Here is a 24,084-nt window from a genome sequence, read left to right as displayed (position 1 = left end):
AATGGCCTCTCGTTCCTCTCTTCTGTGCCAAATGTTTTCAATGCATCTGTCCTGTTTATTCAGGCAGAGCTTAAAATTAAAAAAACAAACAAAAAACAAAACCCTTCATCAGAATGAGGAAGGGATAACAGTTCCACCCATTGTTATTTAAGATAATATTTTTGAGGCTCCAATGGAGGTGAGAAGATTAACCTGACTTTTGTTTCCCTCCATTGTGGTTACATTGCTGCATTATTATTTTGAGCCTGTTCATGGAATTCTGGGCAGATGCCATTGATGAAATTGTTATTTTTTTGAGTATTTAAGAGTTGCCTGTGAATTTTAACATACATCTATACATAACTGCTTCCTTTTTTTTTTTTACTTTAGAGAGAGAGGAAGGGAGAGCAAGAGAGAGAAAGATCTATTGGTCGCCTTTTATATGCACCTCGACTGGGGATCGAATCCAAACCCAGGCATGTGCCCTGACCAGGAATCAAACCCAAGACCCTTCAGTGCACAGAGCAACGCTCCAACCAATGGAGCCACACTGGCCAGTAGCTACTTCCTTTTATGAATAAAAGTAGTGGTGGGTTGCCCTAACTGGTTTGGCTCAGTGGATAGAGCATCGGCCTGCGGACTCAAGGGTCCCAGGTTCGATTCTGGTCAAGGGCATGTACCTTGGTTGCGGGCACATCCCCAGTAAGGGGTGTGCAGGAGGCAGCTGATCGATGTTTCTCTCTCATCGATGTTTCTAACTCTCTATCCCTCTCCCTCTCTGTAAAAAAAAAATCAATAAAATATATTAAAAAAAAGAAAAATAAAGTAGTGGGTGGGGGTGGACATGTATATCGATTTTAAGTAATTTATTTTTTAAAGTACACAAGCTGAAATTTGCTTCGAAGAAAATTCAGATAGCAGCCAAAATACCCGTGAAAGAAAACTGTCCTTCAGAAATGCCACTAGATCTCAAGCTAGTTACAAAATTAGCCCCGAGAGTCACTTCTGGCAGAGAGGACATAAGATGGAATTTGAAAAGCCATCCGTGTGGAAGATGCTGGAATCACAGGCATTATCCCCAACACCTCCCTCTCCGTCACCCTTGCCCCCCTTCACCATATCCAGTCGTCACTGAAAATGTCAGCTTCACTTTTAAATAGTTTTACTTCTATTTCCCCACTACATTTCAGTCCAGGGCATGATCGGTCTTGTTTCCTTCTAGTCCCAGTGAATCTCCTCTGTTTTGCAGCCCAGGTCATCATTTCTCCAACGCCCAAATCTGATACTGACCAGACTCCTCACCCCACCACAGCTCACTACACACAGTCGGCCCTTAAATGGCTTCCTGTCCCTCTTAGGGCAATGCCCAGACTCCTTAATGCGGCTTACAAGGCCCTGCATGGGCTGGTTCATGCTTGTGTCTCTAACTGCAAATCTGCCCTGCCCTCTTCTCTTTCCTCATCCTCTGTGCGCCAGCCACACCAGTCACCCTTTAGACTAGGAGTAGGGAACCTCTGGCCCGCGGGTCGTAGAAGGCCCGAGAAATCATTGGTCCGGCCCTGCCGCGGCAGGCATCAGGGGTGAGTTCATTAAATGTTTGACCAAATACAGCAGGCTAATTTTTTTAAGTTGATGATTTTGTGTGGCCCACAAATGATGTTATAAATACCCAAATGGCCCTTGGCAGAAAAAGGTTCCCCACCCCTGTTTTAGACCCTTCGATGCGCCCTGCTGCCGCCACCGCAGTATACATGTAGTGCGGACACGCTTTCCCTCTGCTTGAACTACCCTTCCCTTTTTTATTGCTTATTTTTGCCAGTTTATGTCTCCTCATCCGGCAGACCCCAGTTCCTACATCCCACGCAGAGAAGCCTTCCGGGAACGCTCTCTGGTCAGATCCCCTCTGACGGTCTCTGTTGGCCTTACTTTCTTTTCCTTTACGGCACCATCAAGGACAATTTTGTCCTTCAAGCTTTGATGATTTGGTTACAGTCCTGCTGGACTGCAGGCTGACGGGGCAGAGACTGTACCTTATCTCCTGTGTCACAAGAGAAAAGTCGTGTGCAGCGCCGAGTCGGAGCTCGGGAACATTCGCTGAGGATTGTAGATGGATGGATGGATGGCTTCTCAAAGGACCCATTTTTGTACCAGTTAGCACGGAGCACAGGCTTGTTTCCAAGATGCTGGAGGCTCAGCAAGGACCAAAACAACAGATGGAGGAGGAGATCTTCCACTCCTAGGAGAAAGGGGCAGACGTGTCCCTCCTGGCATGGACACGCCATCACCCATGTCTCCATCCTGGGTCCATTGTCCTCTCCAGCGTTTCCTGAGAGCCAGCTCTGCCCGCTCTGTCCCGCCACGCCTAGCAGCTGCGTCAGCGTGCCACTCTCAGAGCACCTGGTGCCATTCGCACTCCCTCAGGAAAACATACCCGTGCCCTGAACACCTAGAAATTAAAGGGGCAATTTTGGGTGTTAGGACAAGAGTTTCCGTATAATTGTCCATCCATTATTTGTCTGGACATTTTATGCACATCAGGAAAGTGCTGTAATAGTTTCGCGCGTGGGCTGAGGAGTCATTTCCTGAGCGTTTCCAGGGCAGGCACCTGTGTGACCTTGGGGGAGAACTATCCCAGGTGTCTAAGTCTCAGTTTCCTCATCTGTAAAGTGGTGATCAGCACCTACCACATGGGGCTGTTGAGGGACACTTCAGGCCAGCATTGTTCAATAGTCATACAGTGCAAGCCACATAGGGAACTTAAAGGTTGCCGTAACTGTACTTAAAAAAGGGAAATGAAACAAGTGAAATTAATTTTACTAATATATTTTGTTTCACCCAATACATCTAAAGCTTTATCATTTCAACAGGGTAGTCAATAATAAAGCAAGTATTAATGAGATATTTTACATTATTTTTATTCATCTTAAGACTCTAGCTCATCTCAGTTTGAACCAGCCACATGTCAGGGGCTCAGTAGCCAGTGGCTACTACATTAGGCAGAGGTGTTGTAGCAAATTCGTAAAAAAACACAGCACCGCCAAAACCGGTTTGGCTCAGTGGGTAGAGCGTCGGCCTGCGGACTGAAGGGTCCCAGGTTTGATTCCGGTCAAGGGCATGTACCTGGGTTGCGGGCACATCCCCCATGGGGGGCGTGCAGGAAGCAGCTGATCGATGTTTCTCTTTCATTGATGTTTCTAACTATCTCTCTCCCTTCCTCTCTGTAAAAAATCAATAAAATATATTTTAAAAACAAAACAAAACAAACAAACAAACAAAAAAACACAGCACCTAGTTCCTACTCACATTCAACAAGTGTTGGCAAGATTATTGTCATTCCTTTTAAAACATCAAAAACCGGGTGGACAAACATTTGTGCTGCGTGTTTGCATACATTGCCGTGCGGGAAGATGCGTCGGTCTGTTTTTCGGTTTCGCAGGAATGAGGAGCTGCCTGCAAGTGTTCTCAGCTGTTCCCTCCCTGTGAGCAGGCCTCCCGGTTTCCTAACGAGGTCAGCTGGGTGGTTTATGCCCCCTTTCCTGAGAGGTGGGAAGGGGAGTCCGTGTGCCTCGAGTGCTGCGTGCCTGTCTCTGCCTTTTGGCTCCTCTCCCTTTAATTACGTGGAGCTGGAACAACTTGGTTCTAAAACAAAACACATGGGCTGAGAGTGCTTGGAGGACACTTGCTAGTGACGTAGCTGCGAAGGTATGTGCGTGCGGAGGCCCCAGCCCGAACCGCTCTCTTGCTTAGGTATTGAGAGCGGTCCTTGTCTTTAAACCCAGCGTCTGCTCTCCAAGTTCTTAAGCCCTAGTTTGGAAAGTCACAGTTCAAGCAGAACATATTGGAGCAAGGTGATAAAGGAACGGTCTGCGGGTCTTCTTTTAAATCCTGATTTTTCTCTCTCCTTTTTTTTGTGTGGGCAACTATTGGTTTCCAACCCATTTATATGGTCTGTGAGAGCAAAGGGTTTGCCAAGTGGCAGGACGAGAAAGGAGGACTTTATACAAAGAGGAGCAAGTTGGCCCACCGTGGGATTCCTCTGTTTCCTACTTCCCTCCATTGCTGACCCCAGGGGGGGGCATTTCTGTTCTTCAGCCAGTTCTCAGGCAAAGGCGAGGTTTTCATCTCTTTCTTCCCCAACTTGCCTTTGGTCCCTGGAGAGGGAAGGTGCCATGTCCTGTTCTGATTCCGTCGGATTCTAACCTGAATGTCACAGCTGTCTGTGCCGTGGGGGATGGGGATGCACCAAGGCTGGTGAGGACGTGCACTTCCGTGTGAGACTTTCCTGGGTTTCCAGCTGTGTGGCTCTGAGCCTCATTAACCTGAGCCTGTATTTCACAATAAACGTGTTGTGATGCTAAAGAGAGACGCTGCCTACAGAGCACAGGGGCCGGTGAGTCATCAAGGGAAATAAATGTTAGCGATTTCGCAGGGCCCTCAGCGAAGTGACGTGTCTACCCTCTTGGCAGCGAGAAGCACAGCTGACTGCAGTGCCCTCTGCCACCACAGCCCACCCTCGTGGTGATGCTGTGATTAAATGCTGCGGCGGGCGATGGGAACATTTGTGCACGAAGGGCTTTAGCGTTAGAAAGTCAGGCATCTCGTGGATGCACTTGATGTCGTCCTACGTGTGGAGCCAAGCGCTCGGTGACTTCAGGTGTGATGGGATCCTGTGTGCACACCTGTCCCCCGTTACCCAGTTGTGCCGAGCACCTAGAAATAGAGACAGAGAGAGAGAGAGACAGAGAGAGAGAGAGAGAGAGAGAGAGAGATGCTGAATGACTTTATTTTTGTACTGCAGAGCCCCGAGTGCCTTGGGGGACGGCACCTTTGTGGTTTGGGGTCAGAAATGTGAAGTGAAATAGCACTCTGACCCGGCAGTGAGAGGCTGACCATAGTTCTCCTGTTGGGATGTTGAGAACAAGACATCTTCCTAACCGCTTCTCAGATGTCTGAGAGCGGAAGGAGGAGGAAGGGGCCCCGGTGTTTGCCACGGCCACGCTGGAGCGTTCCGTGCAGGAGCTCAGAACACATCGCATACCCTCGTGGCGAGGCCGGGTCACTGCTGGGAGGTTGGGGAAGACCGGCTTTTAAGAGCACCGGCCCGTTCTCCGGGCGCTCCATGGTGTGTGTGCTTTCCGTTCCCGTCCTCTGCTCCTGCGGCTCGCCCAGCCCCTGTCGGTCTGAAGCCGGCAAAGTGTCCCTGCCCAGCGAGTGGAGACGGCCTCCCAGGTGGGCAGCTCCGGTTTCCCTGGAGCTGGGAGGAGTGGCCACCCTCACTGTCGTTTTCCGCGCACCCCGCTCGCTTGGTGGACAGCTTTCCTGACGCTTAGCTTAACCCACATGTCAGTCAGATCTGCTCAGCCGCCCACTCTGTCCCCGTCAGTGCTTGGGCAGGGGATTCCGAGTTGCTAATGAAGGTGAGGAATGAGTCTTTCCTCATGGTCAGTTGCACCCTGTTCCGATCACTGAGCGCTTAGTGGGTGGACAGCACTGAATAGTGTGTCATCGCACCTGTTAACACCCTGATTATAAGTGACATTGTTATTTTTGGTATAGTCAAGGCAAAAATACTATCAGGTACCATCGATTAAGAAAAAAACTTTGTACATACATTTTTTATATATGTGGATGTATCTTTTTTTATATTTTGTTGTTTTATTGCTTTAGAGGGAGAGGAAGGGAGCGAGAGAGACAGATGGAAACATCGATGAGAGAGAAACATTGATTGGTTGCCTCCTGCATGCCCCCTATTGGGGATGGAGTCCACAACCCAGGCATGTGCCATGACTGGGAACTGAAGTAGTAACCTCTTGATGCATGGGAGGACACTCAATCCACTGAGCCACCCCAGCCTGGCAGAGGTACCGTCGATTTTAAGACACATCCCAATTTCACCTCACAGGGTTACCTTTTGTGTGTGTGTGAGAGAACATTTACGTTCTCCTCTTAACAAATTTCAATGATACAATACATTGGTATGAACGGTAGCCACCACGTCATACATTAGATTATCAGGTCATATTCATCTTTCAGCTGAAAGTTTGTACCCTTTTACCAGTCTCTCCCTGTCTCCCCCACCCCTGGAAACCACTTTTCTACCCCCCATGTCTATGGGCTTGACTTGCTCATTTTTAGATTCCGCGTGTAAGTGATACCACGTGGTCGTTGTCCTCCTGGCTTGTTTCATGTAGCACCATGTCCTTCAGGCTTCCCTCCGTTTTGAAGGCTGAATAATATATACACCCACCTTTTTTTTTTTTTTTTTTTTTTTACCCAACCCTTTTTAATGCTGTAATAACATTAATCAAGGGGGATTCTGGTTTTGTTTTTTTTCTTTTTTTTTCTGTTAAAGATTATTACTCAGATTTTAGAATGAATTGTTTTCCAGCCAGGTAAAGTGGCAGAAGAATTGATTGAAAACTTTCTAATTTATATTAGTAAAAACATGGTGTTGACTCTTATATTTACACTGCGTTCTCTCTTTCTTTTTCAGTTTCTGGGAATAGCATTTCTTGGAATTGGACTGTGGGCGTGGAATGAAAAAGTAAGTTGGATATCATGAAAATGCACACATCTGGGTGGTTAGAGGCTGCACGTTATACTCTATGTTCTCTTTTTTCTCTTTGAAACCGCAGAGTATAAACAAACATGGTTTGGGGGGCTGGGTGAAAAGGTGAAGGGATTAAGTAAAAAAACAAAGAAACAACCCATAGACACACACACCAGGGTGGTGATTACCAGAGGGAAAGAGGTGCAGGGGGAGGTAGCAGAGGGTACAGGGGGAGTAAATGGTGATGGAAGGAGACCTGACTTGGGGTGGTGAAGACACAGTGCAATATACCGATGCTATCCCATAGAACTGTACACCCGAAGCCTATGTAAGTTTATTAACTAGGGTCACCCCGATGCATTCAATTAGAAAAAACAACAACAAGACAAACAAATATGGTTCTTTACGGAAAGTGTTTTCGCAAGATAATGGCATATTTTAGGAATGGGGCCTAAACTGACCAGAATATCAAAATAATTACAGAACAGCACACGCGCACGACAGAGACTGCGCATGGGAATCGTGTCAGTGACCCAGAGACACGTGTTCCACGGAAGGCTTCCTCCTGCCCCAGGAATCTCAATCATGCGCGTTAACATCACTCACCTACCTGCAGCTTTCTTTCTCTTTGGTTTATTTTTTAACCTTTGGAAGCTTACTCAAGCCATAAAGATTATTTTTTTTTTTTTTTAGTGTGAGCGTTATGTGGTCAGCTGTTAGCATGTCCTGTGAAGGAAGCTGGATATCATCTGTGTTCGAATAGCAGATAAACTTATCATTAATGCTCAAGAATGGGAATACTGTCTGCTGATTGAAAGCATTTAGGGATATTCGAAATTTATGCTCGAATGCACTAGAGTCAAAGGAAGAATCTGGACAGAGAGGGCGGCATGTTCCAGGCTGCAGTGAGGACACAGCGCCGGCAGTGTGTGCTCTAAGCAGCACACTCGGCACCAGGTCCGAGTTCACCCTCCACTCGACTCCCTCCCCACCCGCACCTGTCATTTTCCTGCATGACCTTCCCTGCGGAGGCCAAGCACCGGAATTCGGAGATAAACGCAAGCTCTCTCCTTCTCCCTCGCTTGGTAGTGGGAACCTTGGCAGCATGTGTCCGCCCTGGTGCGTGGCTGGCTACACAGCACAGCTTTATCATCTCCCACCTTGTCAGAAGGAGGGAGTGCACGGGTTGGCTAAAAGTGGTAAACTAAGAGGTTAGCTTAAATTTTCCCAGAAGATTGTTCCCTTATCTCTTTGGTATTTCACCCTTTGAGCTTGACCAGGGCCCCGAGCCAAGAGTTTCTTTGAAGTGTTCTGTGTGTTAAGAAGGGAGAGGAGAACTAAGAAAGTCCAGTAAACAAAAGCCCCTCAGATGCCAGGAGGAATTTCCACAACTGAAACAACGTTCAGATAGACGGCATCAAGGAAAACACCAAGTAAATCCTGAGTTTTGAAATGAAAGACCTTCTGTTCATTTACAAAATACTCCTGCGAAATGTAAAGAGGCTTACGGAGAGTGAGCCACCTACCAGGGCGGGGATTACTGATGAAGGGAGACAAATTAAGTTCCCCAAACAGAGGTGATTGTATCTCTGGAAACTGTTATGTTGAACACTGGTCTTCTCTTGGCTCAGGACCAGCTTCTGCCTCAGTCCCCGGAGAAGCTGGGAGATCTGTGTTGGTGGAAGCTCAGAGAGTCTGCTCTTCGAAGCCCTCTGGCTGGCTCAGTGCTGGGTCACACAGCTTTTTATAACTCTGCGTTAATGAGAGCCCATTTCCATCTGCTTTGAAAAGATGCTGGGAGGCATTAAATGAACGAATTGTCTAGTCTGGCAATAAACAGACAATTGGTTGTTTCGAAGGCTTTTTTTCTCTCTTTGTGAAATATAATTATCTTTTTGTTTCACCCGTTGCACCAAATGTCTCTTCTCTGATAAAATCACAAAATTCTAAAACTAGAAAATATCAGAGCAAGGGGGTGATGCGGTCTTCAGGCAGGGGGATGCAGTATCAGTCCCTTCTTTGTCAGGCCCCTGGCAGCAAATGGAAAGTTTCTCTGGAGAGCTGACGCTCCTTGGCTAAGGTCAGCAGCTGCTGTGTAGCAGGCCTCTGTGTGCTGGGACCAGATGGAGGCGGCAGAGGAGAGAGGACAGACTGCTGCCCAATTTGGTGGGCCCTGCTGCACGCGGGCCCTGGACCTGGGATGTGGCAGTGAGTGACGCAGAGCCCCTGCCCCCCTGGAGCTTGCATTCCAGTGGGAGGGCTGTCAGGAAGTGCTCAACTAGCTGAGGATGGGTTCAGGCGCTGGTAGGTGCTGCTGAGAATGTGAGCTGCAGGGTAAGGGCTGCTTAGAGAGTGGTGATGGAAGAGGCCTCTTTTTGAGAGAGTCGTTGGGAATGGCCTCCTGAGGAGGTGGCATTGGAGCAGAGACCTGGAGGAAGAAGGAGGGATCTGCAGAAGTCCTGGGGAATAGTATTCTGGGCAGAGGGAATAGCAAATGGGGTGGCCCTGAGTCAGAGACTTGGTGATTCCTAGGAATAGGAGGAAGGCCAGGAGGCCTGGAAGGAGAGAACAAGGGCAAGAAGAATAGGGGGTGTGGCCAGAGAGGCTGGCAGGTGCCTGAGCGGGCAGGGTCCTGCTGAAGTTTGGTTTGAGAGGAAGTCACCAGGGCATATTGACAAGGGAGTGTCTTGATCTGGCTTTGTTTTAAGATGGCTCTGCTTGCTGTGTGGAAAAACAGCACAGCTTTGGGGCTGAACACGCCTGAGTTCAACACTGGCTTCTCCATTTACCATCTGTGTGACTCTGGGCAGCTGTGTGAACTTCTCTGAGATCCCCTCTCCTTGTTTGTGCAATGGGGACACTGACATCACCTTGTAGGATTGTTGTGCGGATTAGAGGTGATGGCCCCCAAGACAGGGCCTGCTGTAAAGTAAAGGCTTCGTGGAGACATGGCTCCCTCCCCTGGGCGCATGACTGAGGCATGTCCACTCCTACATGGGGACGGACGGGGCAGGATGGAGGCTTTGGAAGCTGCCTCCGATTTTAGGAGAGTTCCAGGCTCTGATTCATGGGCCCCAGAGAACTGGTTTGGTTTGGGGGCTCCTAAGGAGGATGCGATGTGCATCGATCACCTTGGTAACTGCAAAGGATGCTCTGTCAAAGCCCCCTGGGTTAACTTCTCAGCTGGACCAGGCCTCTGGCAGGATGAGGTTGGAGGTGAACCACAGCCAGCCACAGGCGGTGGGCGGCCTGCACCTGCGGGTGGTAGCTCCAGCCTGTGAGTCCGTAAGTAATACCCCCGTGGAGAGAGCAGGGACATTTACTTGAAAGGAGGCCTAGAGGGCAAATCTCTGAACTGGGTCACAGCTGGAAGGATCAGACGTAATACACATTTTTACTTGGGCTGCAGAAACATTGGAGGCACAAATTACCATGCCTCATACTTACTTAATTCCAGGCCAAGTTTTAAACCAAGGGCTAGTATCACTAGGGACTGTTACACGTAATAATTAAGTAATTCATTTCTAAATTCCAAATCGACTGTGACGATGCAGAGGATGGCTGCGTCTCCACAGAGAACTGGTTTATGTGCAGCTTTTCAGAAATAACAGGAGCTGCTGTTTCAGAGGGAACATTAGCAGTTATGTGGCATGAGCTGCTGTTGCACCGCAGGCCCCGTGGCATCCCGCCAGGATCCGTTCTGTCATCCAAATAATGTTTATTGAGCACGTAGCATGGGAAAGGGTCGCGCTGGACTCCGGGATGTGATTCCTCAGGGAATTTCCAGTCTAGGAAGGGTGCACAGCTATGTGTAAAATCCTGTATAATAAAGAGCTAATATGCAAATGGTCGTCACAGCCTCATGCCATCACGGCCCAGACACTCAACACTGGGGAGAGAGGAATGGGGACCAGCCAGGCACAAATGAGCTTGCAAGAGAGGAGTGGGGACCAGCCAGGCACAAATGGGCTCACAAGAGGAATGGGGACCAGCCAGGCTGCAGCCCAGAAGAGGGATAAGTCGCCCGCCCCGCAGTCCCGAGCACCTGCAGCTGCAGCCCAGGTGAAGCCACCTGCCCACGGTCCAGCCTGGGCGAAGCCAGCACAGGTCCTGGGTGCCTGCGGCCGGCCAGAGGGAAGGAAGCCTGGGTCCCAGGTGCCTGCAACCAGCTGGAGGAGGGACTCTTGGGTCCTGGGTCTGGGGTGAGGCAGAGGTGGTTAAGGGTGATCAGGCCAGCAGGGGAGCAGTTAGGGGTAATCAGGCCAGTAGGGGAGCAGTTAGGGCAGTGGTTCTCAATCTGTGGGTCGCGACCCTTTGGGGGTCAAATGACCCTTATACAGGGTTCGCCTAAGACCATCGGAAAACACATATATTATTACATATTGTTTCTGTGATTAATCACTATGCTTTAATTATGCTCAATTTGTAACAATGAAATTGGGGGTCACCACAACATGAGGAACTGTATTAAAGGGTCACAGCATTAGGAAGGTTGAGAACCACTGAGTTAGGGGCAATCAGGCAGGCATGCAGGTGAGTGGTTAGGAGCCAGCAGTCCTGGATTGTGAGAGGCAGTTGGACATCCCCCAATAGGTCCCAGATTGGAGAGGGTGCAGGCTGGGCTGAGGGACACCCACGCCCCCTTCCCTGTGCATGAATTCCGTGCACCAGGCCTCTAATGTATACATATACACATAAAATGTTGTCATAAGTGCTCACTTGAAGTATAAGTTTAACAGTTCCTACAGCAGAGTACTCACCACCTCTATCTCTTTGGGTTACTCTTCTGTCGCAAAGACCTTCCTTGCACCAAAGTAGACCCATGTTCTTGTAGTTTGCACTCATTGGCTGTCGGATCCCACAGAATCAGTCCTTCTCCAGGTTGGCCCTTGAGGTGTTCAGGGTGGAGTCCTGGTTTCTTCCGAGTTTCTCAGCTAAACACCTGGTCCCTTTTGGGTGGAGTCCCTTCAGCATCTTGGTCATGCTCCTCTGACCTCCGTCTCATGTGTCCTGTGAACCATTGAGAGAGAGCTTTAGGGGACATGGAGCATGTGGCTGGGTTATATCCCTTGGGGTCACACTGTTGATCCCAGAGAGTTCAAGTGGGTCTCAGATGCAGCTAGGTTTCTGCTCTCCGGAGTCAATGCAGGATTCCACATTCACCCAGCTGCCATCCAGCACATTCCCCATGCCACTCAGCATGGCGTTAGCTGTACGTTTTGATCAAGCTGCTCCCTCAATCCCTTCCTCTGTGCAGGCCTTCCTCTAGCACTTCGTCCCTTTAGCCACTGGGGAAGTCCTGCAGGTCTGCGTGCACATGGATGCTCTGTGTCCCACGCCTCCTAGATTATTCTGATTGCAGTCAAGCTTAGTTATCACTGATCAAAGCCACTGTTGTGTTGAGCAGGCCAAGGACAGAGCCCGATGACATGTCACTAGAAATTTCCTTTGGGGTTGACACTCATTCGCTTACATGTGCCCCTGGGTGTCATCAGTCATGCAGTTTCTAATCCATCCACTTGTCATTACATCAGATTGCATTTCTGCATCTTGTCTTTATAGATAGACCATAGCCTTCACTTGATCTCTGATTAACCAGTCTAGGGACTTAGTTGAACCTGTCACTTTCTTATTGTACCCATCTGGGCCATGGAGCACATCATTTTGTCATCCCAGTACTCAGCAACCCTTACCAGGAAAGCAAGGACCAAGGCCTGGTTTACCAGTCCTCCCTTCCTGAAACGCTCTCCTCACTTGGCCTCCAAGATCTCCCACACTCCTGGATGTCCTGCCTCACGGGCAGTGCCTGCTCACGCTCCTTTGCTAATTCCAGCTCACCTCTTTGACCTCTAAATGTTGCAGGCTCGGTCCTGGGACTTCTGCCCTAGGAGGTCGCATCCAGGCTTGGAGCTTTTAAATGCCATCTAACACTGATGACTTTCAAACTGAAATCTTTGGCCCCGACCTTCTACCTCCTCCAGACTTGGATAGTCGGTAGCCTGCCTATCATCTCCACTTAAGCGCCCAATGGGCTTCTGGAACTTAGCAACCCAAAACAACACTCCTGACGTCCTCCCCGCCACCCCCACCCCCGCTCTTCTCAATTGCAACAAACAGCAACTCTGTTCATCCACTCGCTCAGGTGTTTAGACACCTTTCTTTCTCTTATGTCACATCCAGTCTGTCAGCAAATACCGTCAGCTCTACTTGGGAAGTATATAGATAATCTGATTTCTTCTCACCACCTCTACTGTCACCCATTGGTCTAAGCTGCCACCACATCTTGCTTGCATTGCTCTTGTGCCCCCAGGCCCATCTCTATGCAACAGCCAGAGCGGTCCTTTTAAAATGTAAGGCAGATTCTGTCACTTCTCCCCTCCAAACCCTCCAGTGAACTTACCATCTCACTCACAGCAGTATGTGGTGCCCCATTACTTCTGGGATCTTATTTCCCACGCTGTGCCCTCCCCTGCTGCCTTCTAACCCCCACTCATCGTCTTGCTGTTCCTCCAAAATCTCAAGCATAACTCACCACCCCAGGGCCTTTGCACGTGCTCTTTACTATCTGGTATGCTCTCCCCCAGAGATCCCCTTTCCTTTACTTCCTGATCTCTGCCCAGATGTCACCTTTGTCCATAGGCCTTCCTGGCTTATTTAAAGTCACCACTCTCACCCCACCCTGGGCCTTTCCTCTCCCTTCCTTGTGTTTCTCCCCTTGTGTTCTCAGAGGACTTATCAATTATGTGATAACAGGTTTATTGCTGCCTTTTCCCACTACAAAGTCAGCTCTGTGAGGGTGGAGGCTTTTGTTTATTTCTGTATTCCTGTACCTAGAACATTAACTGGCACAAAAAATATTGCTTACAAAAGAAAGAATGAGCAAAGAAATGATGAAAGCATTCTTTTTAACCCTGGCTATTTTGTGGCCTGTCTGGTTCATGTACAGAAGTCAGTATTTACCTCAGATCTCTAGTCAGCACATTGTAGTAACAGCATGAACGGAAGTAAAATGACATGTGGTTTCTGATGTGGGATCTGATAGTGGTACAGTGGTAGGAACAACTAATCCACTAATTCTGGGTGTCAGGAAAGAAAAGAACCCTTCGTTTCTGGCATTAAAATGAGAATCTGTACATGATTGTCACAACTTGTGGAGAAATTAGAGGTACCTCTCCTTTCCCTTTTGCCCACCATTTTTGTGTATGACTTCATTTTTCAGTGGAGACGAGAGGCAGAGGGATACATCACTGACAGCCTCGCAGTGAGGTGCTGCGGGCCGGGGGACACTTCGCTCTTCAGAGCAGGAGGAGTGCCCTTCACTGGCCTTCAGTGTGAGTTCTGGGTTCTATTGCCCCTCCTGGCCATCCCCCCTTGCTCCCCCCCCCCCCCCCACACACACACACATACACAGCACAGGCCCACCAGGAGGGCAGAGGGTATAAATTGGCCTGAAAACTCCTTAAGGGCAGGAGCCTGTGTTCCTTGACCTTCTGTGCTCAGTTCTGGTGCCATGCCTCCCCCACCATGGATGCCCAGAGGATTCATGACTAAATGAGAGAATATGCAGAATTTATGACTAAATGAGAGAATATGTAGGAGACCACACAGGATAAATAGCTCTTCATACAGGGGTTTCATTTTCACTTCTGGAATCTCTGCACCTAGCATTAAACTTGTAGAGAGGAAATCAAGCCCAGAGAGATACCCTGGGAGTCTGACCCTCTGCCCCAGTCCCCTCTCCTGTCCCCATCATCCTCCCTGGCATTCACCCAGCTGGGCGCTGTAGGGAAGGGGTGGGCGTGGGGGCAGTGGCTGGAAGGAAAGGGCTGGCATTTTCCTAACTCCAGTGGGGGATGGAGTCGGAAGAACTGCAGCCCCATCTTGCTCTTCTCCATGGCTTTCCTGGGGCTGCGGGCAACCTTACCCTCCAGGCCCCCTCTCCCCCCATGGCCTGTAATTGTAGGTCTCACTTGGGAACCTTCTGGTTGCTTCCTGTCAGACTCATACAGCAGGCTCACTTCGGAAAAGCTCCCTGTTTTCCCAAGAAGGCACATGAGAGAAATGAGGTTCAGTGGCCCAGGCCGCTCCTCGCAGGAGGGGTCACGTTCCCACAGCCTGCGGGAGGGGTGGGTGGCAGTGCCGACTCCGGGAACTGGAACAGAGATACACGCCTCGGCTCTGAGCCTGCTTTACGGGGACGTTTCTGAGGTGCTGGGAATACTTCTTTGAAGCTTTTCTTTTAGTGACTGAAATGGTGTAAGTTGGTCTGCATCTCCTCCTCCGTTATCACACCCCACACCAAGTCATCCCCCCAAGGTCCCTGTTGTGGCCCCAAACCTGAAAACCAAACAGCCTTGCTCAGGACCTGGGAAGCTAGCGGACGAGGGGCGTGCTGTCCCGGGTTCAACAGTGAGAGTTTACATCTTCTCTTTTTCTACTTCCCTCCAAGCTTACGCAGGGTTTGTTTCAGGAAGGAAAGTCAGGGGGGGTCAAAAGCTCAGTGACTTTGTGGTTCGTTCTCAGATACCACAGTCCTCCTCTCATGTGAAGGCACAGGCCGGGCCCAGTGACTACACAGGCTGGATAAATACCCCGAACCTAACTTTGGGTTAAAACGTTCGCCCTTGGGCCCCCACGAGGGGAGCAGGGCGAAGCCTCTCTCCCTGCTTCCTCCTGCCGCCCCGCCCCCCACACCAGATGCTCCTCTGCCCACTTCCTTCCAGGGCAGGGGTGGGGGCGGGCTCTGCCATCTGGGCCTGGCAGGTGGTAAAGGGGGTGCTGTCTGGTCTTTGTGGAGCTCCTGCAGGTCCTCTGCCCAGTGGTTCCCTGGAGCTCGGTGGGCGTCACTGTCCTCGCTCAGATCTGGCCTCTCCCCCGCCCCCTACAGTGCTCTGCTGGGCTCCCTGAGCAGGACCAGCGACGGGACTAGCGGCCAGGCTGCCGGCTCTGTGGCAGGTTGCAACCACTTGTGGCAAGAAAGGATGACTTCTAGTCTCACGGGTGACCTTTTATGACGAGGAAACGGGAGACCACGTGTCTTTAGAGCGGCTGGTCTTCCTCTCCCCTCGTGTCTGGGCCAGCCCTGAGTGATGCTGCCCCCGCCCTTGCACCCCCTGGACGCCGGGTCTAGCGAGCGCCCTTCGGGTCATGCCCCAAGCCCTCTCTCCGGGCTCTGCGGCCACTCCTCAGCCAGGCGGGCGCTGGGTGTGCGGACTGGTTTGCCTGTCAGTCGGGAGGGAGGTCTTTGATGCGTGTGGAGGCAGGTTCCCTGCGGTCTGCCTCAGTGGGTCTTCTTGTGGGCACCGTCACAGGCCACCTCCAGCTGCAGGACCACTCCTCTCTGAGGAGCTCATTTTCTTTAAAATGTCCGATCTGCCATCCGTTGTCAGGTAGGGCGATGCCTCTCTCCCTCGAGGAAAGCTGTTGCCTTCAGCCAGGGGGGTCTGGGTGAGGAGGGTGGGAGAGCCAGGCCGCGGCCTCATCCATCTCAGGGGGTGCATCTGGCCCGCGTGGGGCGCGCATTCCGCAGGCCTGTCTCTGCTTCTCATCCAGCAGCTGGAAGGAATGTGCTAGTCGAGGCCAAAGCGGAGGAGCCCCAGACCTGGGGGCTCATTAAGGCTATTTTTGCGTTTCTTTTCCGCGTGTGTGGAGAGAAGGAACTGAAGCTTGCCAGGTGGCACACGGAGGCGGCGCTGTGCTGGGCGGGACAAACCGCAGACGCTGCCAAGGTTTATCGGTGTGGAGATCTGCAGCTTCGCCTGCCTTTTCGCTTCTGCGTGTGCACGGAAGCCTCTCCCAGGAAGCGTTGTGCGCAGCACATGGTCCTTTCTTGTGGAGCCTGGGGAAGAGGCTGCCTGCGTTCCCGCGGTCACTGACTGTCTGAGGGCTGTGGGGAGGTGCAGGCTGGCGGGAAGGGGGGATGATTTTTCATTCTTTCTGAAACACACAATGTTCATGAAACCAGTGGACGGGGAGGGCTCCCAGGGACCGGGACACGGCTCAGCGACTGGGAGGTCATTCGGCAGCAGTGACTCTTTGGCGACCGGTGTGCCCAGTCAGGTTCTCGGCAGCGGAGGCATCGGCCCCTGGGTCAGGGCGCCACCACCCAGCCACACAGCTGCTGACTGCTCAGTGTGCTCACCACTGCCGACTGACTTCTCACTGCTATTTCTCCCCCTCTGTGTGCTCCTCGCTTCCACCCCTCACAGCTGTCTTCTCTGAGCTTTGCTAACTTGTGGCTTCTCCCTTCTACCTTTGCTCTGAGCGTCTGAGTGACTGCCAAGTCAGTTCCTGCCATCTCTGTCAGGCGTGACCATTGGGTGTGGCCAGGGTTTTTCTTAGAAGCGGGTCAGGCAGGGCAAGTTGAGTGAGCACCTGCCATGTGCTTCTATAGCAGCCGATGTCTTCCTCTGGGTCTAGTAAAACAGTGATGCTGATGCAATGGGGATAAACTTGGATTGGATTCTGATTGTGTGCCAAGCACTTAGCATAGTGTTTGTATTTACTTGCATATTTCCTCCATCCTCATAATAACCTTATGACACAGGGTGCCATTTCACCCAAGTGGAAATTGAGGCGTAGGCAGGTCTGGTAACTTGCCCAAGATCACACAGGCTGTAAGCAGCGGAACTGGGATTTGGCACGAGGTGTCTGTATTGTAATGCCCTGTCTGCCTCTCTGCCCCACACCCAGCCCTGACCAGGCGACCCTCTGGTGTGTTTCAGGAGACAGAGAAGAGGTAGGAGCCATGGGGGCTTGAGTGGTGTTCAGGGTGGTTAGTGCAGGACGCAATGCTCTCGGCCACACCCAGAGCCAGCTTGTCGAAGGGGCTGCAGTATTAGTCCCCCTTCTGCTGTGATGGACACACACCCGCACGTTTGTTTGTTGGCTCCCTAAACTCTGTTATAGTGACATGGCCTTAGGCACGGTCCCTTACTGTGTTCCTCTTTAGACACAAGCTAAGTACCGAATGGATAATGGAAACCACCTATTTTCACCAGAGGATCACTCTTCAAGGCTTCAAATGGATATGCCAGGAGCTAGTTGTCCCAAAGCCCATTTGTGGAATGGCTAATGTGCTGAACATATGGGTTTCTATCAACTTTTAAAACAGGCTCGTATTCATTGCATCTTGACAGCAGCACTTTCTGTTCTTGTTGTTTGCTTTTGCCTCTGCTGCCTGGCGCAGCGACAGGTGTAGCCTTAGATGACCGAGGGGCAGGAGAATATGGATATGGGAACATAGAGTGTGGATACGGAGGATTCTTACACATGACTATACTCTTAACGTAGCGACGAAGAATCTATGTGCAGGAAGTCCTCCGATATTCTTGAGTCTGTAGTATTTGCATCGGTTTTTCTTGGGACCCGCAGCCTTGGCCTCTGGCGCGCTCTCTCTTAGCCTTCCCCTTTCTGTCTCCGCCAGTGCCGTGCACAGGTCTGCTTTCACGTCAGCCACAGGCAAGGGAGAAAGGAGTCAGTACACGCAGCTAATTGCTCTGCTTCTCCTCCATTTATCCTCCTTCCAATCCGATTCCACTCCATGGGGTATGTTCAGACTCCCACACAGTCCAGCGTCCTTGCCCGCCCCACCCCCACCGCCTCCCAGGGCTGAGCTGCAGGATGCACGCGGAGAAGGAGACGAACTTCCCGCTGCGATCCGGATGCCGGCTCCACGTGCGCCCCGCTCGCACACGCAGCAGACCAGGGAACAGCAGGGAGTAGCCAAGGGACATTTCGCATTTCTTTATCTCCCAGCAAATTTGAGTTCTAATAAGTTGGCATTTAAACCCAAGGACTGAGCATTCAAGTTTAGATGGAGAGTTGGAGCTTAAGTCATGCATTACTTGTCAGTGACATAGGCAGAGCACCTCAGAGTTCCACCCGGAACTCATGTCCTTATTGATGCTGAGTTGCTAGTGAGTCAACATGGAGGAAAGCTGTTTACACCGGCTTAATGGTTGTGTTGACCGGAAATATCAGCCGGCCTATAAAGGGAGCACCCCCATACTTTGTGTCCAGCGTGAAGTGTGAGCTCCAGTTTTGGTCACACGTAAGTTCGTGTGTGTGTGTGTGTGTGTGTGTGTGTACGCATACGCATACCTGTGTAGGTGCACCTGTGCACCACTCACTTGTAGTTTATCCAAAGTGGCAGTTGTACTGTGCAGGACCCCCCTGGTGCCAGTGCAGACCCAAAGGGAGCCAGCTCGTCCAATCAAGGGGTTTTAATTTGTGGTCAGGCCAGGGGTTATAATGCGGTTAGAATTTCCCCTTCCTCCCAATTCTTTGTTTCTTTGTAAGCCCCGGCTTTCTATATCTCACTACAGGCTGACTGTTTCCACGTGATGCAATACATACTGCAGGTGGCTCCAGAGTTGGCATTTCACAGTCTCAGCCACGGGAGAGGGATGTCTGTCCTAACCCTGGTTTCCAGGGAGGGGCATGCAGGCTGCCTGCTCTCACGGAGGCCCGGGGTCGTGTGAGAACTGGTGCTCGAGGGCTCGTGGAGTGGACATGGGGGAGAAGGAATTCTTACAAGAAGGGGGAATGTGGTTCCCCAAAGGAGAGGGTGGTGCCCACAGGTTCCCAGAAGACAAGGTGTCCGCTGGTGGTGTTCTGACACATTCCTGAGGACGTACCGCGAATGCATGTCTATTTTAAATCACTTGGCAGACTTAACTGTAATCTTAGATTTTTTTCCTTCCGGCTTCTTGTCAGCTACATGCTTTAATTGTAATTATTCCTCGGTAGGCATGTTCTGGCACTTCTGATTCATTTGTCAAACTGAGCTTAACACAATTACCGAGTCTAGGGAGAGAGCCCATCTTGAAGTCAACAGAAGGCTCCGCTGTCAGTTTTGTAATCCAGTCTCTGTGGCCAGGATTCTGTTCAGCTCCCCCTTCCTCTCCCTGTGTCGTCAGAAACAGTGAGACTGCCCGCCCTTCAGGAAATAGTTGGGAACACTGCACAGGTGAGAGAGTAAAGTTTTCTCACCTCCATCTAGGTAAGGGGTCCTAACCACAAGGGCATTTGGGCACTGGGCATTGACGTCCATACTTTGTGTTTTAAGATTTGAGTTCATTTTCAACTGATCCAGTAAAAATAAAGTTCTTGGTCGCTCTGTGCTTTGCGCAGTGTCATTGCCCACACCCTCGCCGTAACTCTCTCCAGCCCTGTCTTTTGCCAGAATTTAGAATTAAGTGAGGAGAATCTGCAGTTCAGCTAGGCCCCCCAATGATTGGCGTTTCCATGGAAACAGTGGAAGGCCTGGCAATTAAAACTGAACCTGCAGGCTGGGGAGAGTAGACGTATGAAAATGAGTTGTCTGAGAAGCCAAATTCTCATCCTACGAGCTGAAACTCGGAGAGGACAGGTGATCCCGGAGGCTGCTGCCAGCAGGGATTGGACCGTCTAGCCTTGGGGACGGGCGTGTCTTGGCATTTCGGGCTCAGGTGTGTTTGCCGGCTTGCTGGGTTTGCCAGAGTTGCCCGGATAATTGTCCTTGTGATTCACAGAGCTCTGTGTGTGCAGTCGTGGATCACGGAGGAGTGGGAACAATCTGATCTTTTTAATTTTAATTTTTTATTGATTTTAGAGAAGAAGGGAGGGGGGGAGAGAGAGAGAAACATCAACAATGAGGGAGAATCATTGGTCGCTGCCTCCTGTATGTCCCGCACTGGGGTTTGAGCCCGCAACCCAGGCATGTGCCCTGATCGGGAATTGAACCGTGACCTCCTGGTTCATAGATCAACACTCAACCACTGAGCCACGCTGTCCGGGTGAACAATCTGATCTTCGTGCACACTTGAGTGTGAATCCCAACTTAAGAGCCTATTAAAAATGGATGAAACCATAAAAGGAACCTAGAAGGCGATAAGTCCTAGTTTCTGCTCCAGGGTGGGAACTGGTCCTGGAGCCCCTCTGACAGAGGTTCACAGCTGGGGTCCGAGGGGAAGCCGTGGCTCTCAGGAGGCCTCTCTGGCCCTTGCTGGGATGCGCTGGCATGTCTAGCCTCTGGTGGTGGAACTTCTCCCTGTCTCTTCCACTTCTGCTGCCTCTTCGTTTTGTTGCCAAGGAAATTGAGCCTACGTTTCCCATAATGAAGTTGACTTTTTTAAATTGAAGACTGTTATCTTGTACCCCTAAAGACCTCTGTGCCCTGGCCAGGGAGGTCTAAGACCCAACGCCTGTGTTTAGAAAAAGGCATTCTGACAGGCGAGGTTGATTTATTTCCAGCACTGGGTCCTCACCACTGTCCTTAGATTTTGTGTGACTTTTCTTAGCATCATTGTGTGGTGAAGAATTGGTCACTGTGTTTTTGTACCTTACCACCCCCCCCACCCCCACCCCCAACCCCAGTATTCAGCATGCAGAGCTAGGAAATCCTGAGGACACAGGATTGTATTAAAACACTGGTCTCTGCATCCTGCCGAAGGGTGTGGCTGTCTTTGGTGACGTCGCCCAGAAGTTAGTGAATCCACCCTACATTCCTAAGTGCTTTCATAGTCTCTCAGCCCTCCATCTGTGATTTATTGAAAACATCGGCCTTTTTACGTTGTACATTTTAAGCTTCTTAATTCCTCATCCGTCCTAGATTAATAGCCTATTATTGTTCTTAAGGTGTTGCTCCCCTCATCCCTAAGAAATGAAAACCTAACAAACAACATACTCTTGTCCCAATGTTCCTACTACCTTAAAACGGACTAACACCTACATCTCCCAGAGTCGGGCATTGGTCAGTGCTGACTGGGATGTGCTTGGATGTAAGTACATGGCTCCCACTTGGTAGAAAAAGAGTAATGAAGTAGACAATCCTTTCTGGGTCCAAAACAATAGCTGTATGACCTTCAGCGAGTCACCAACCCTCTCTAGGTTCCATTTTTCTCAAGTATAAAATCAGATGAATACTTTGTATTCTTCCGGGTTATTGCAAATGCTGTGAAAACAAATTATTTAATATTAAGATTGTTAGCAAACTATACCATGACATACTGTGGCGATTTTTGAGAATAACCTAAAAGAAAAGAAAATATTGATGATATTGGGTATTTAAGACTCACATACATCCAGTTTCAAAATAGCAGTAGTTGGTGTCTATAGGAAGGAATAGTACATTTGGACCTTGTATTTCAGAGGAAAAATAATCTCATAATTTCTAACATAGTTTTGGGTGATCTTTGATGTGGTCCCATTAAGGGAGAAAGGCTTTCAGTAAAGAAATGGCATTGTCGGGGAGAAATGAAATCACTCTGGGTTCCTGTGATCGGAGGATAAAAGGGCTGAAACCCAGGGAGTGACTGTTGATTTGTAAATCATTTGAATCCCAATTCTTGGCTTTGAGGATCTGAGCCTGACAGGGTCTCCTGTAAAGCCCCAGGGTGGACCCTGAGGTGCAGCTTTTCCCTGGAAAACCTCTAGGGCAGTGGTTCTCAACCTTCCTAATGCCGCGACCCTTTAATTCAGTTCCTCATGTTGTGGTGTCCCCCAACCATAAAATTATTTTCGTTGCTACTGCATAACTATAATGTTGCTACTGTTATAAATTGTAATGTAAATATCTGATATGCAGGATGTATTTAGATGACCCCTGTGAAAGGGTCGTTCGATCCCCAAAGGGGTCGCGACCCACAGGTTGAGAACGCTGCTCTAGGGGCTTGCGTCTGGGCCTGGCCACCATGTGAGCATGAAGACTCCATATTCCTGAGGAATGTCAAGGGCCCAAAGCAGGCACTTGTCTGAGCCGCATGTCCTGGGCCTTAAGGACGACTCCTCTCCCTGGGTGTTAGGAGTTGTTTTTCTTTTCCTCCCCCTTTAAAAAAAATGTTATTTTTAAGTCATAGTTTACATTCAGTATTATTTTGTATTAGTTTCAGGTGTACAGGGGACGTGTTTTTCTCACACACCTGTTTTTTACTACAGGCCACTAACCTGTGGGGACGTTGCAAGCAGAGGTGATTTCCACGTCTCCACGCGCGAGGTCTAACCGTGGTTTCTCGGGGCTGTTTCTTCGCTTTATATAGTTTTACGTAAAATGTGAGCCCATTGAGACTTGGAAAGAAAGTCGCTTCCTGTGTTTTGTTGTTGTTTTTGCAATGACTCGAGTATTCATCACAGCAGATATCACGCGGCCTCGGCCGTGTTTCCTCGGAGGGGGAAAGAGACGGTCGCAGTAACCTTTTCCCGGTGGAGAACTAACCCCGCACCCGGTGCCTGTTGTGTGTTCTTCTCTGCCCCCAGGGAGTTCTGTCCAACATCTCTTCCATCACGGACCTCGGCGGCTTCGACCCCGTCTGGCTCTTCCTTGTGGTGGGAGGAGTGATGTTCATTTTGGGGTTCGCAGGGTGCATTGGAGCGCTGCGGGAAAACACTTTCCTCCTCAAGTTTGTAAGTATCCCACGCTGCCCTCAGGCGAAAACCAAGCATGCCCCCATCAGCAGGACGCTGCCTTTAGCGAGAGGGAGCTCTCCCGAAAGCACTGGCAGAACTACAGCCTGGGCCATGCTTTTCGGTACGAGGGCCCTCTAGTCTGCCCCTGCCAGGCCTCCTTAATAGTATATATACCACCCCACCCCATGGCATCCACGGGGGTTTTGCACACGTATGTCACGACTGCATTCCAATCCCTAAAATACCTTTAGGACTAAGTGGTTCTGTAGACATGGTTTTCTTCTCTTAAGTGAGTTATGCTTTCTCTTTTAAGCACAAAATCAGAAGAAAGTTGTTCAGCTGGTTGGTTTAGAGAAACCAGACATGAGCACCATGGCTGTGGCCTGTGCAGGAGGTTTTGGTGAAGATGGAGAAACAGTGAAAGGCAAAGTCTTCCCTTTGTTGACCAGCATGCTTTTCAGATCCCCCGCAGGGTGTTGTGACCGCTGTTAGCATGAATGTGTTTGGAGGAGGAGCTCCCCAGGGGTAGGTAGGTAGTAAAAGGAGAGCGGAAGCCTTTCCTTTGGAGATGCCTCCCAAAGGAGAACAGGATGGCTGCTGTGCACACGTGTGTGTGTGTGTGTGTGTGTGTGTGTGTGTGTGTGTGTGTGTGTGTGTGAGAAATAGGTTCGGTGAGCATAGCCAAAGCTCACTGAACGTGCCTGTTGTCTGGTGGCGGCTTTTGGTGGCGGCCATATCACAGCCCTCCACACGACGGTACCCACTCCCCTTCCCAAAAATAAAAAGTATGGGGGCGGGGGGAAACCCACCCTCCTGTGATGAGGGAAGATGGTTAGATTTCTAGAGAATCGTATCAGTTTAATATCACTAATCTCACCCTTATGACACAATGTCATGGAGGGCCATTTTCATTTAAAACAAGAGCTCCCGCCAGGACTAGTCCCAGCTGCCATGCAGAATGCGGTTCTCTCCCCAGCACACCTGCCACATCTTCCTCTGGCATTTCTTCTTGAACATCCCCAGGAAGAGCAGACTTACCGTCCATACAAGGTGGGCAGCTCTGGCCCAGGCAAGGTCTGGAGGCTGTTTCACCTGGAAGTTCATATGACTCACGCTGATAGGGAAAAACCAAGGGATACTTGGTCCTGGTGCAGTCTAATGAGCCACTG

At 50.2% G+C, this 24,084-nt stretch overlaps 1 protein-coding gene across 2 annotated transcripts in view; it reads left to right on the top strand.

Annotated features, from left to right (window-relative positions):
- The window catches only part of TSPAN5 (tetraspanin 5), a 173,278-nt gene that overhangs the window by 134,949 nt on the left and 14,245 nt on the right, over nucleotides 1-24,084 (top strand). The window contains exons 2-3 of one of the 2 annotated variants that reach the window (XM_036340236.1): nucleotides 6,473-6,523; nucleotides 22,766-22,912. In XM_036340236.1, coding sequence (XP_036196129.1) covers nucleotides 6,473-6,523; nucleotides 22,766-22,912 — 198 coding nt within the window. The remainder of the gene's footprint in view (nucleotides 1-6,472; nucleotides 6,524-22,765; nucleotides 22,913-24,084) is intronic. The other variant, XM_036340247.1, reaches the window with a different exon arrangement.

Source organism: Myotis myotis, unplaced genomic scaffold, assembly GCF_014108235.1.
Source record: "Myotis myotis isolate mMyoMyo1 unplaced genomic scaffold, mMyoMyo1.p scaffold_m19_p_1, whole genome shotgun sequence".
In the NCBI taxonomy this organism is placed as follows: domain Eukaryota; kingdom Metazoa; phylum Chordata; class Mammalia; order Chiroptera; family Vespertilionidae; genus Myotis; species Myotis myotis.
This window is presented reverse-complemented; position numbering and strand designations above follow the sequence as displayed.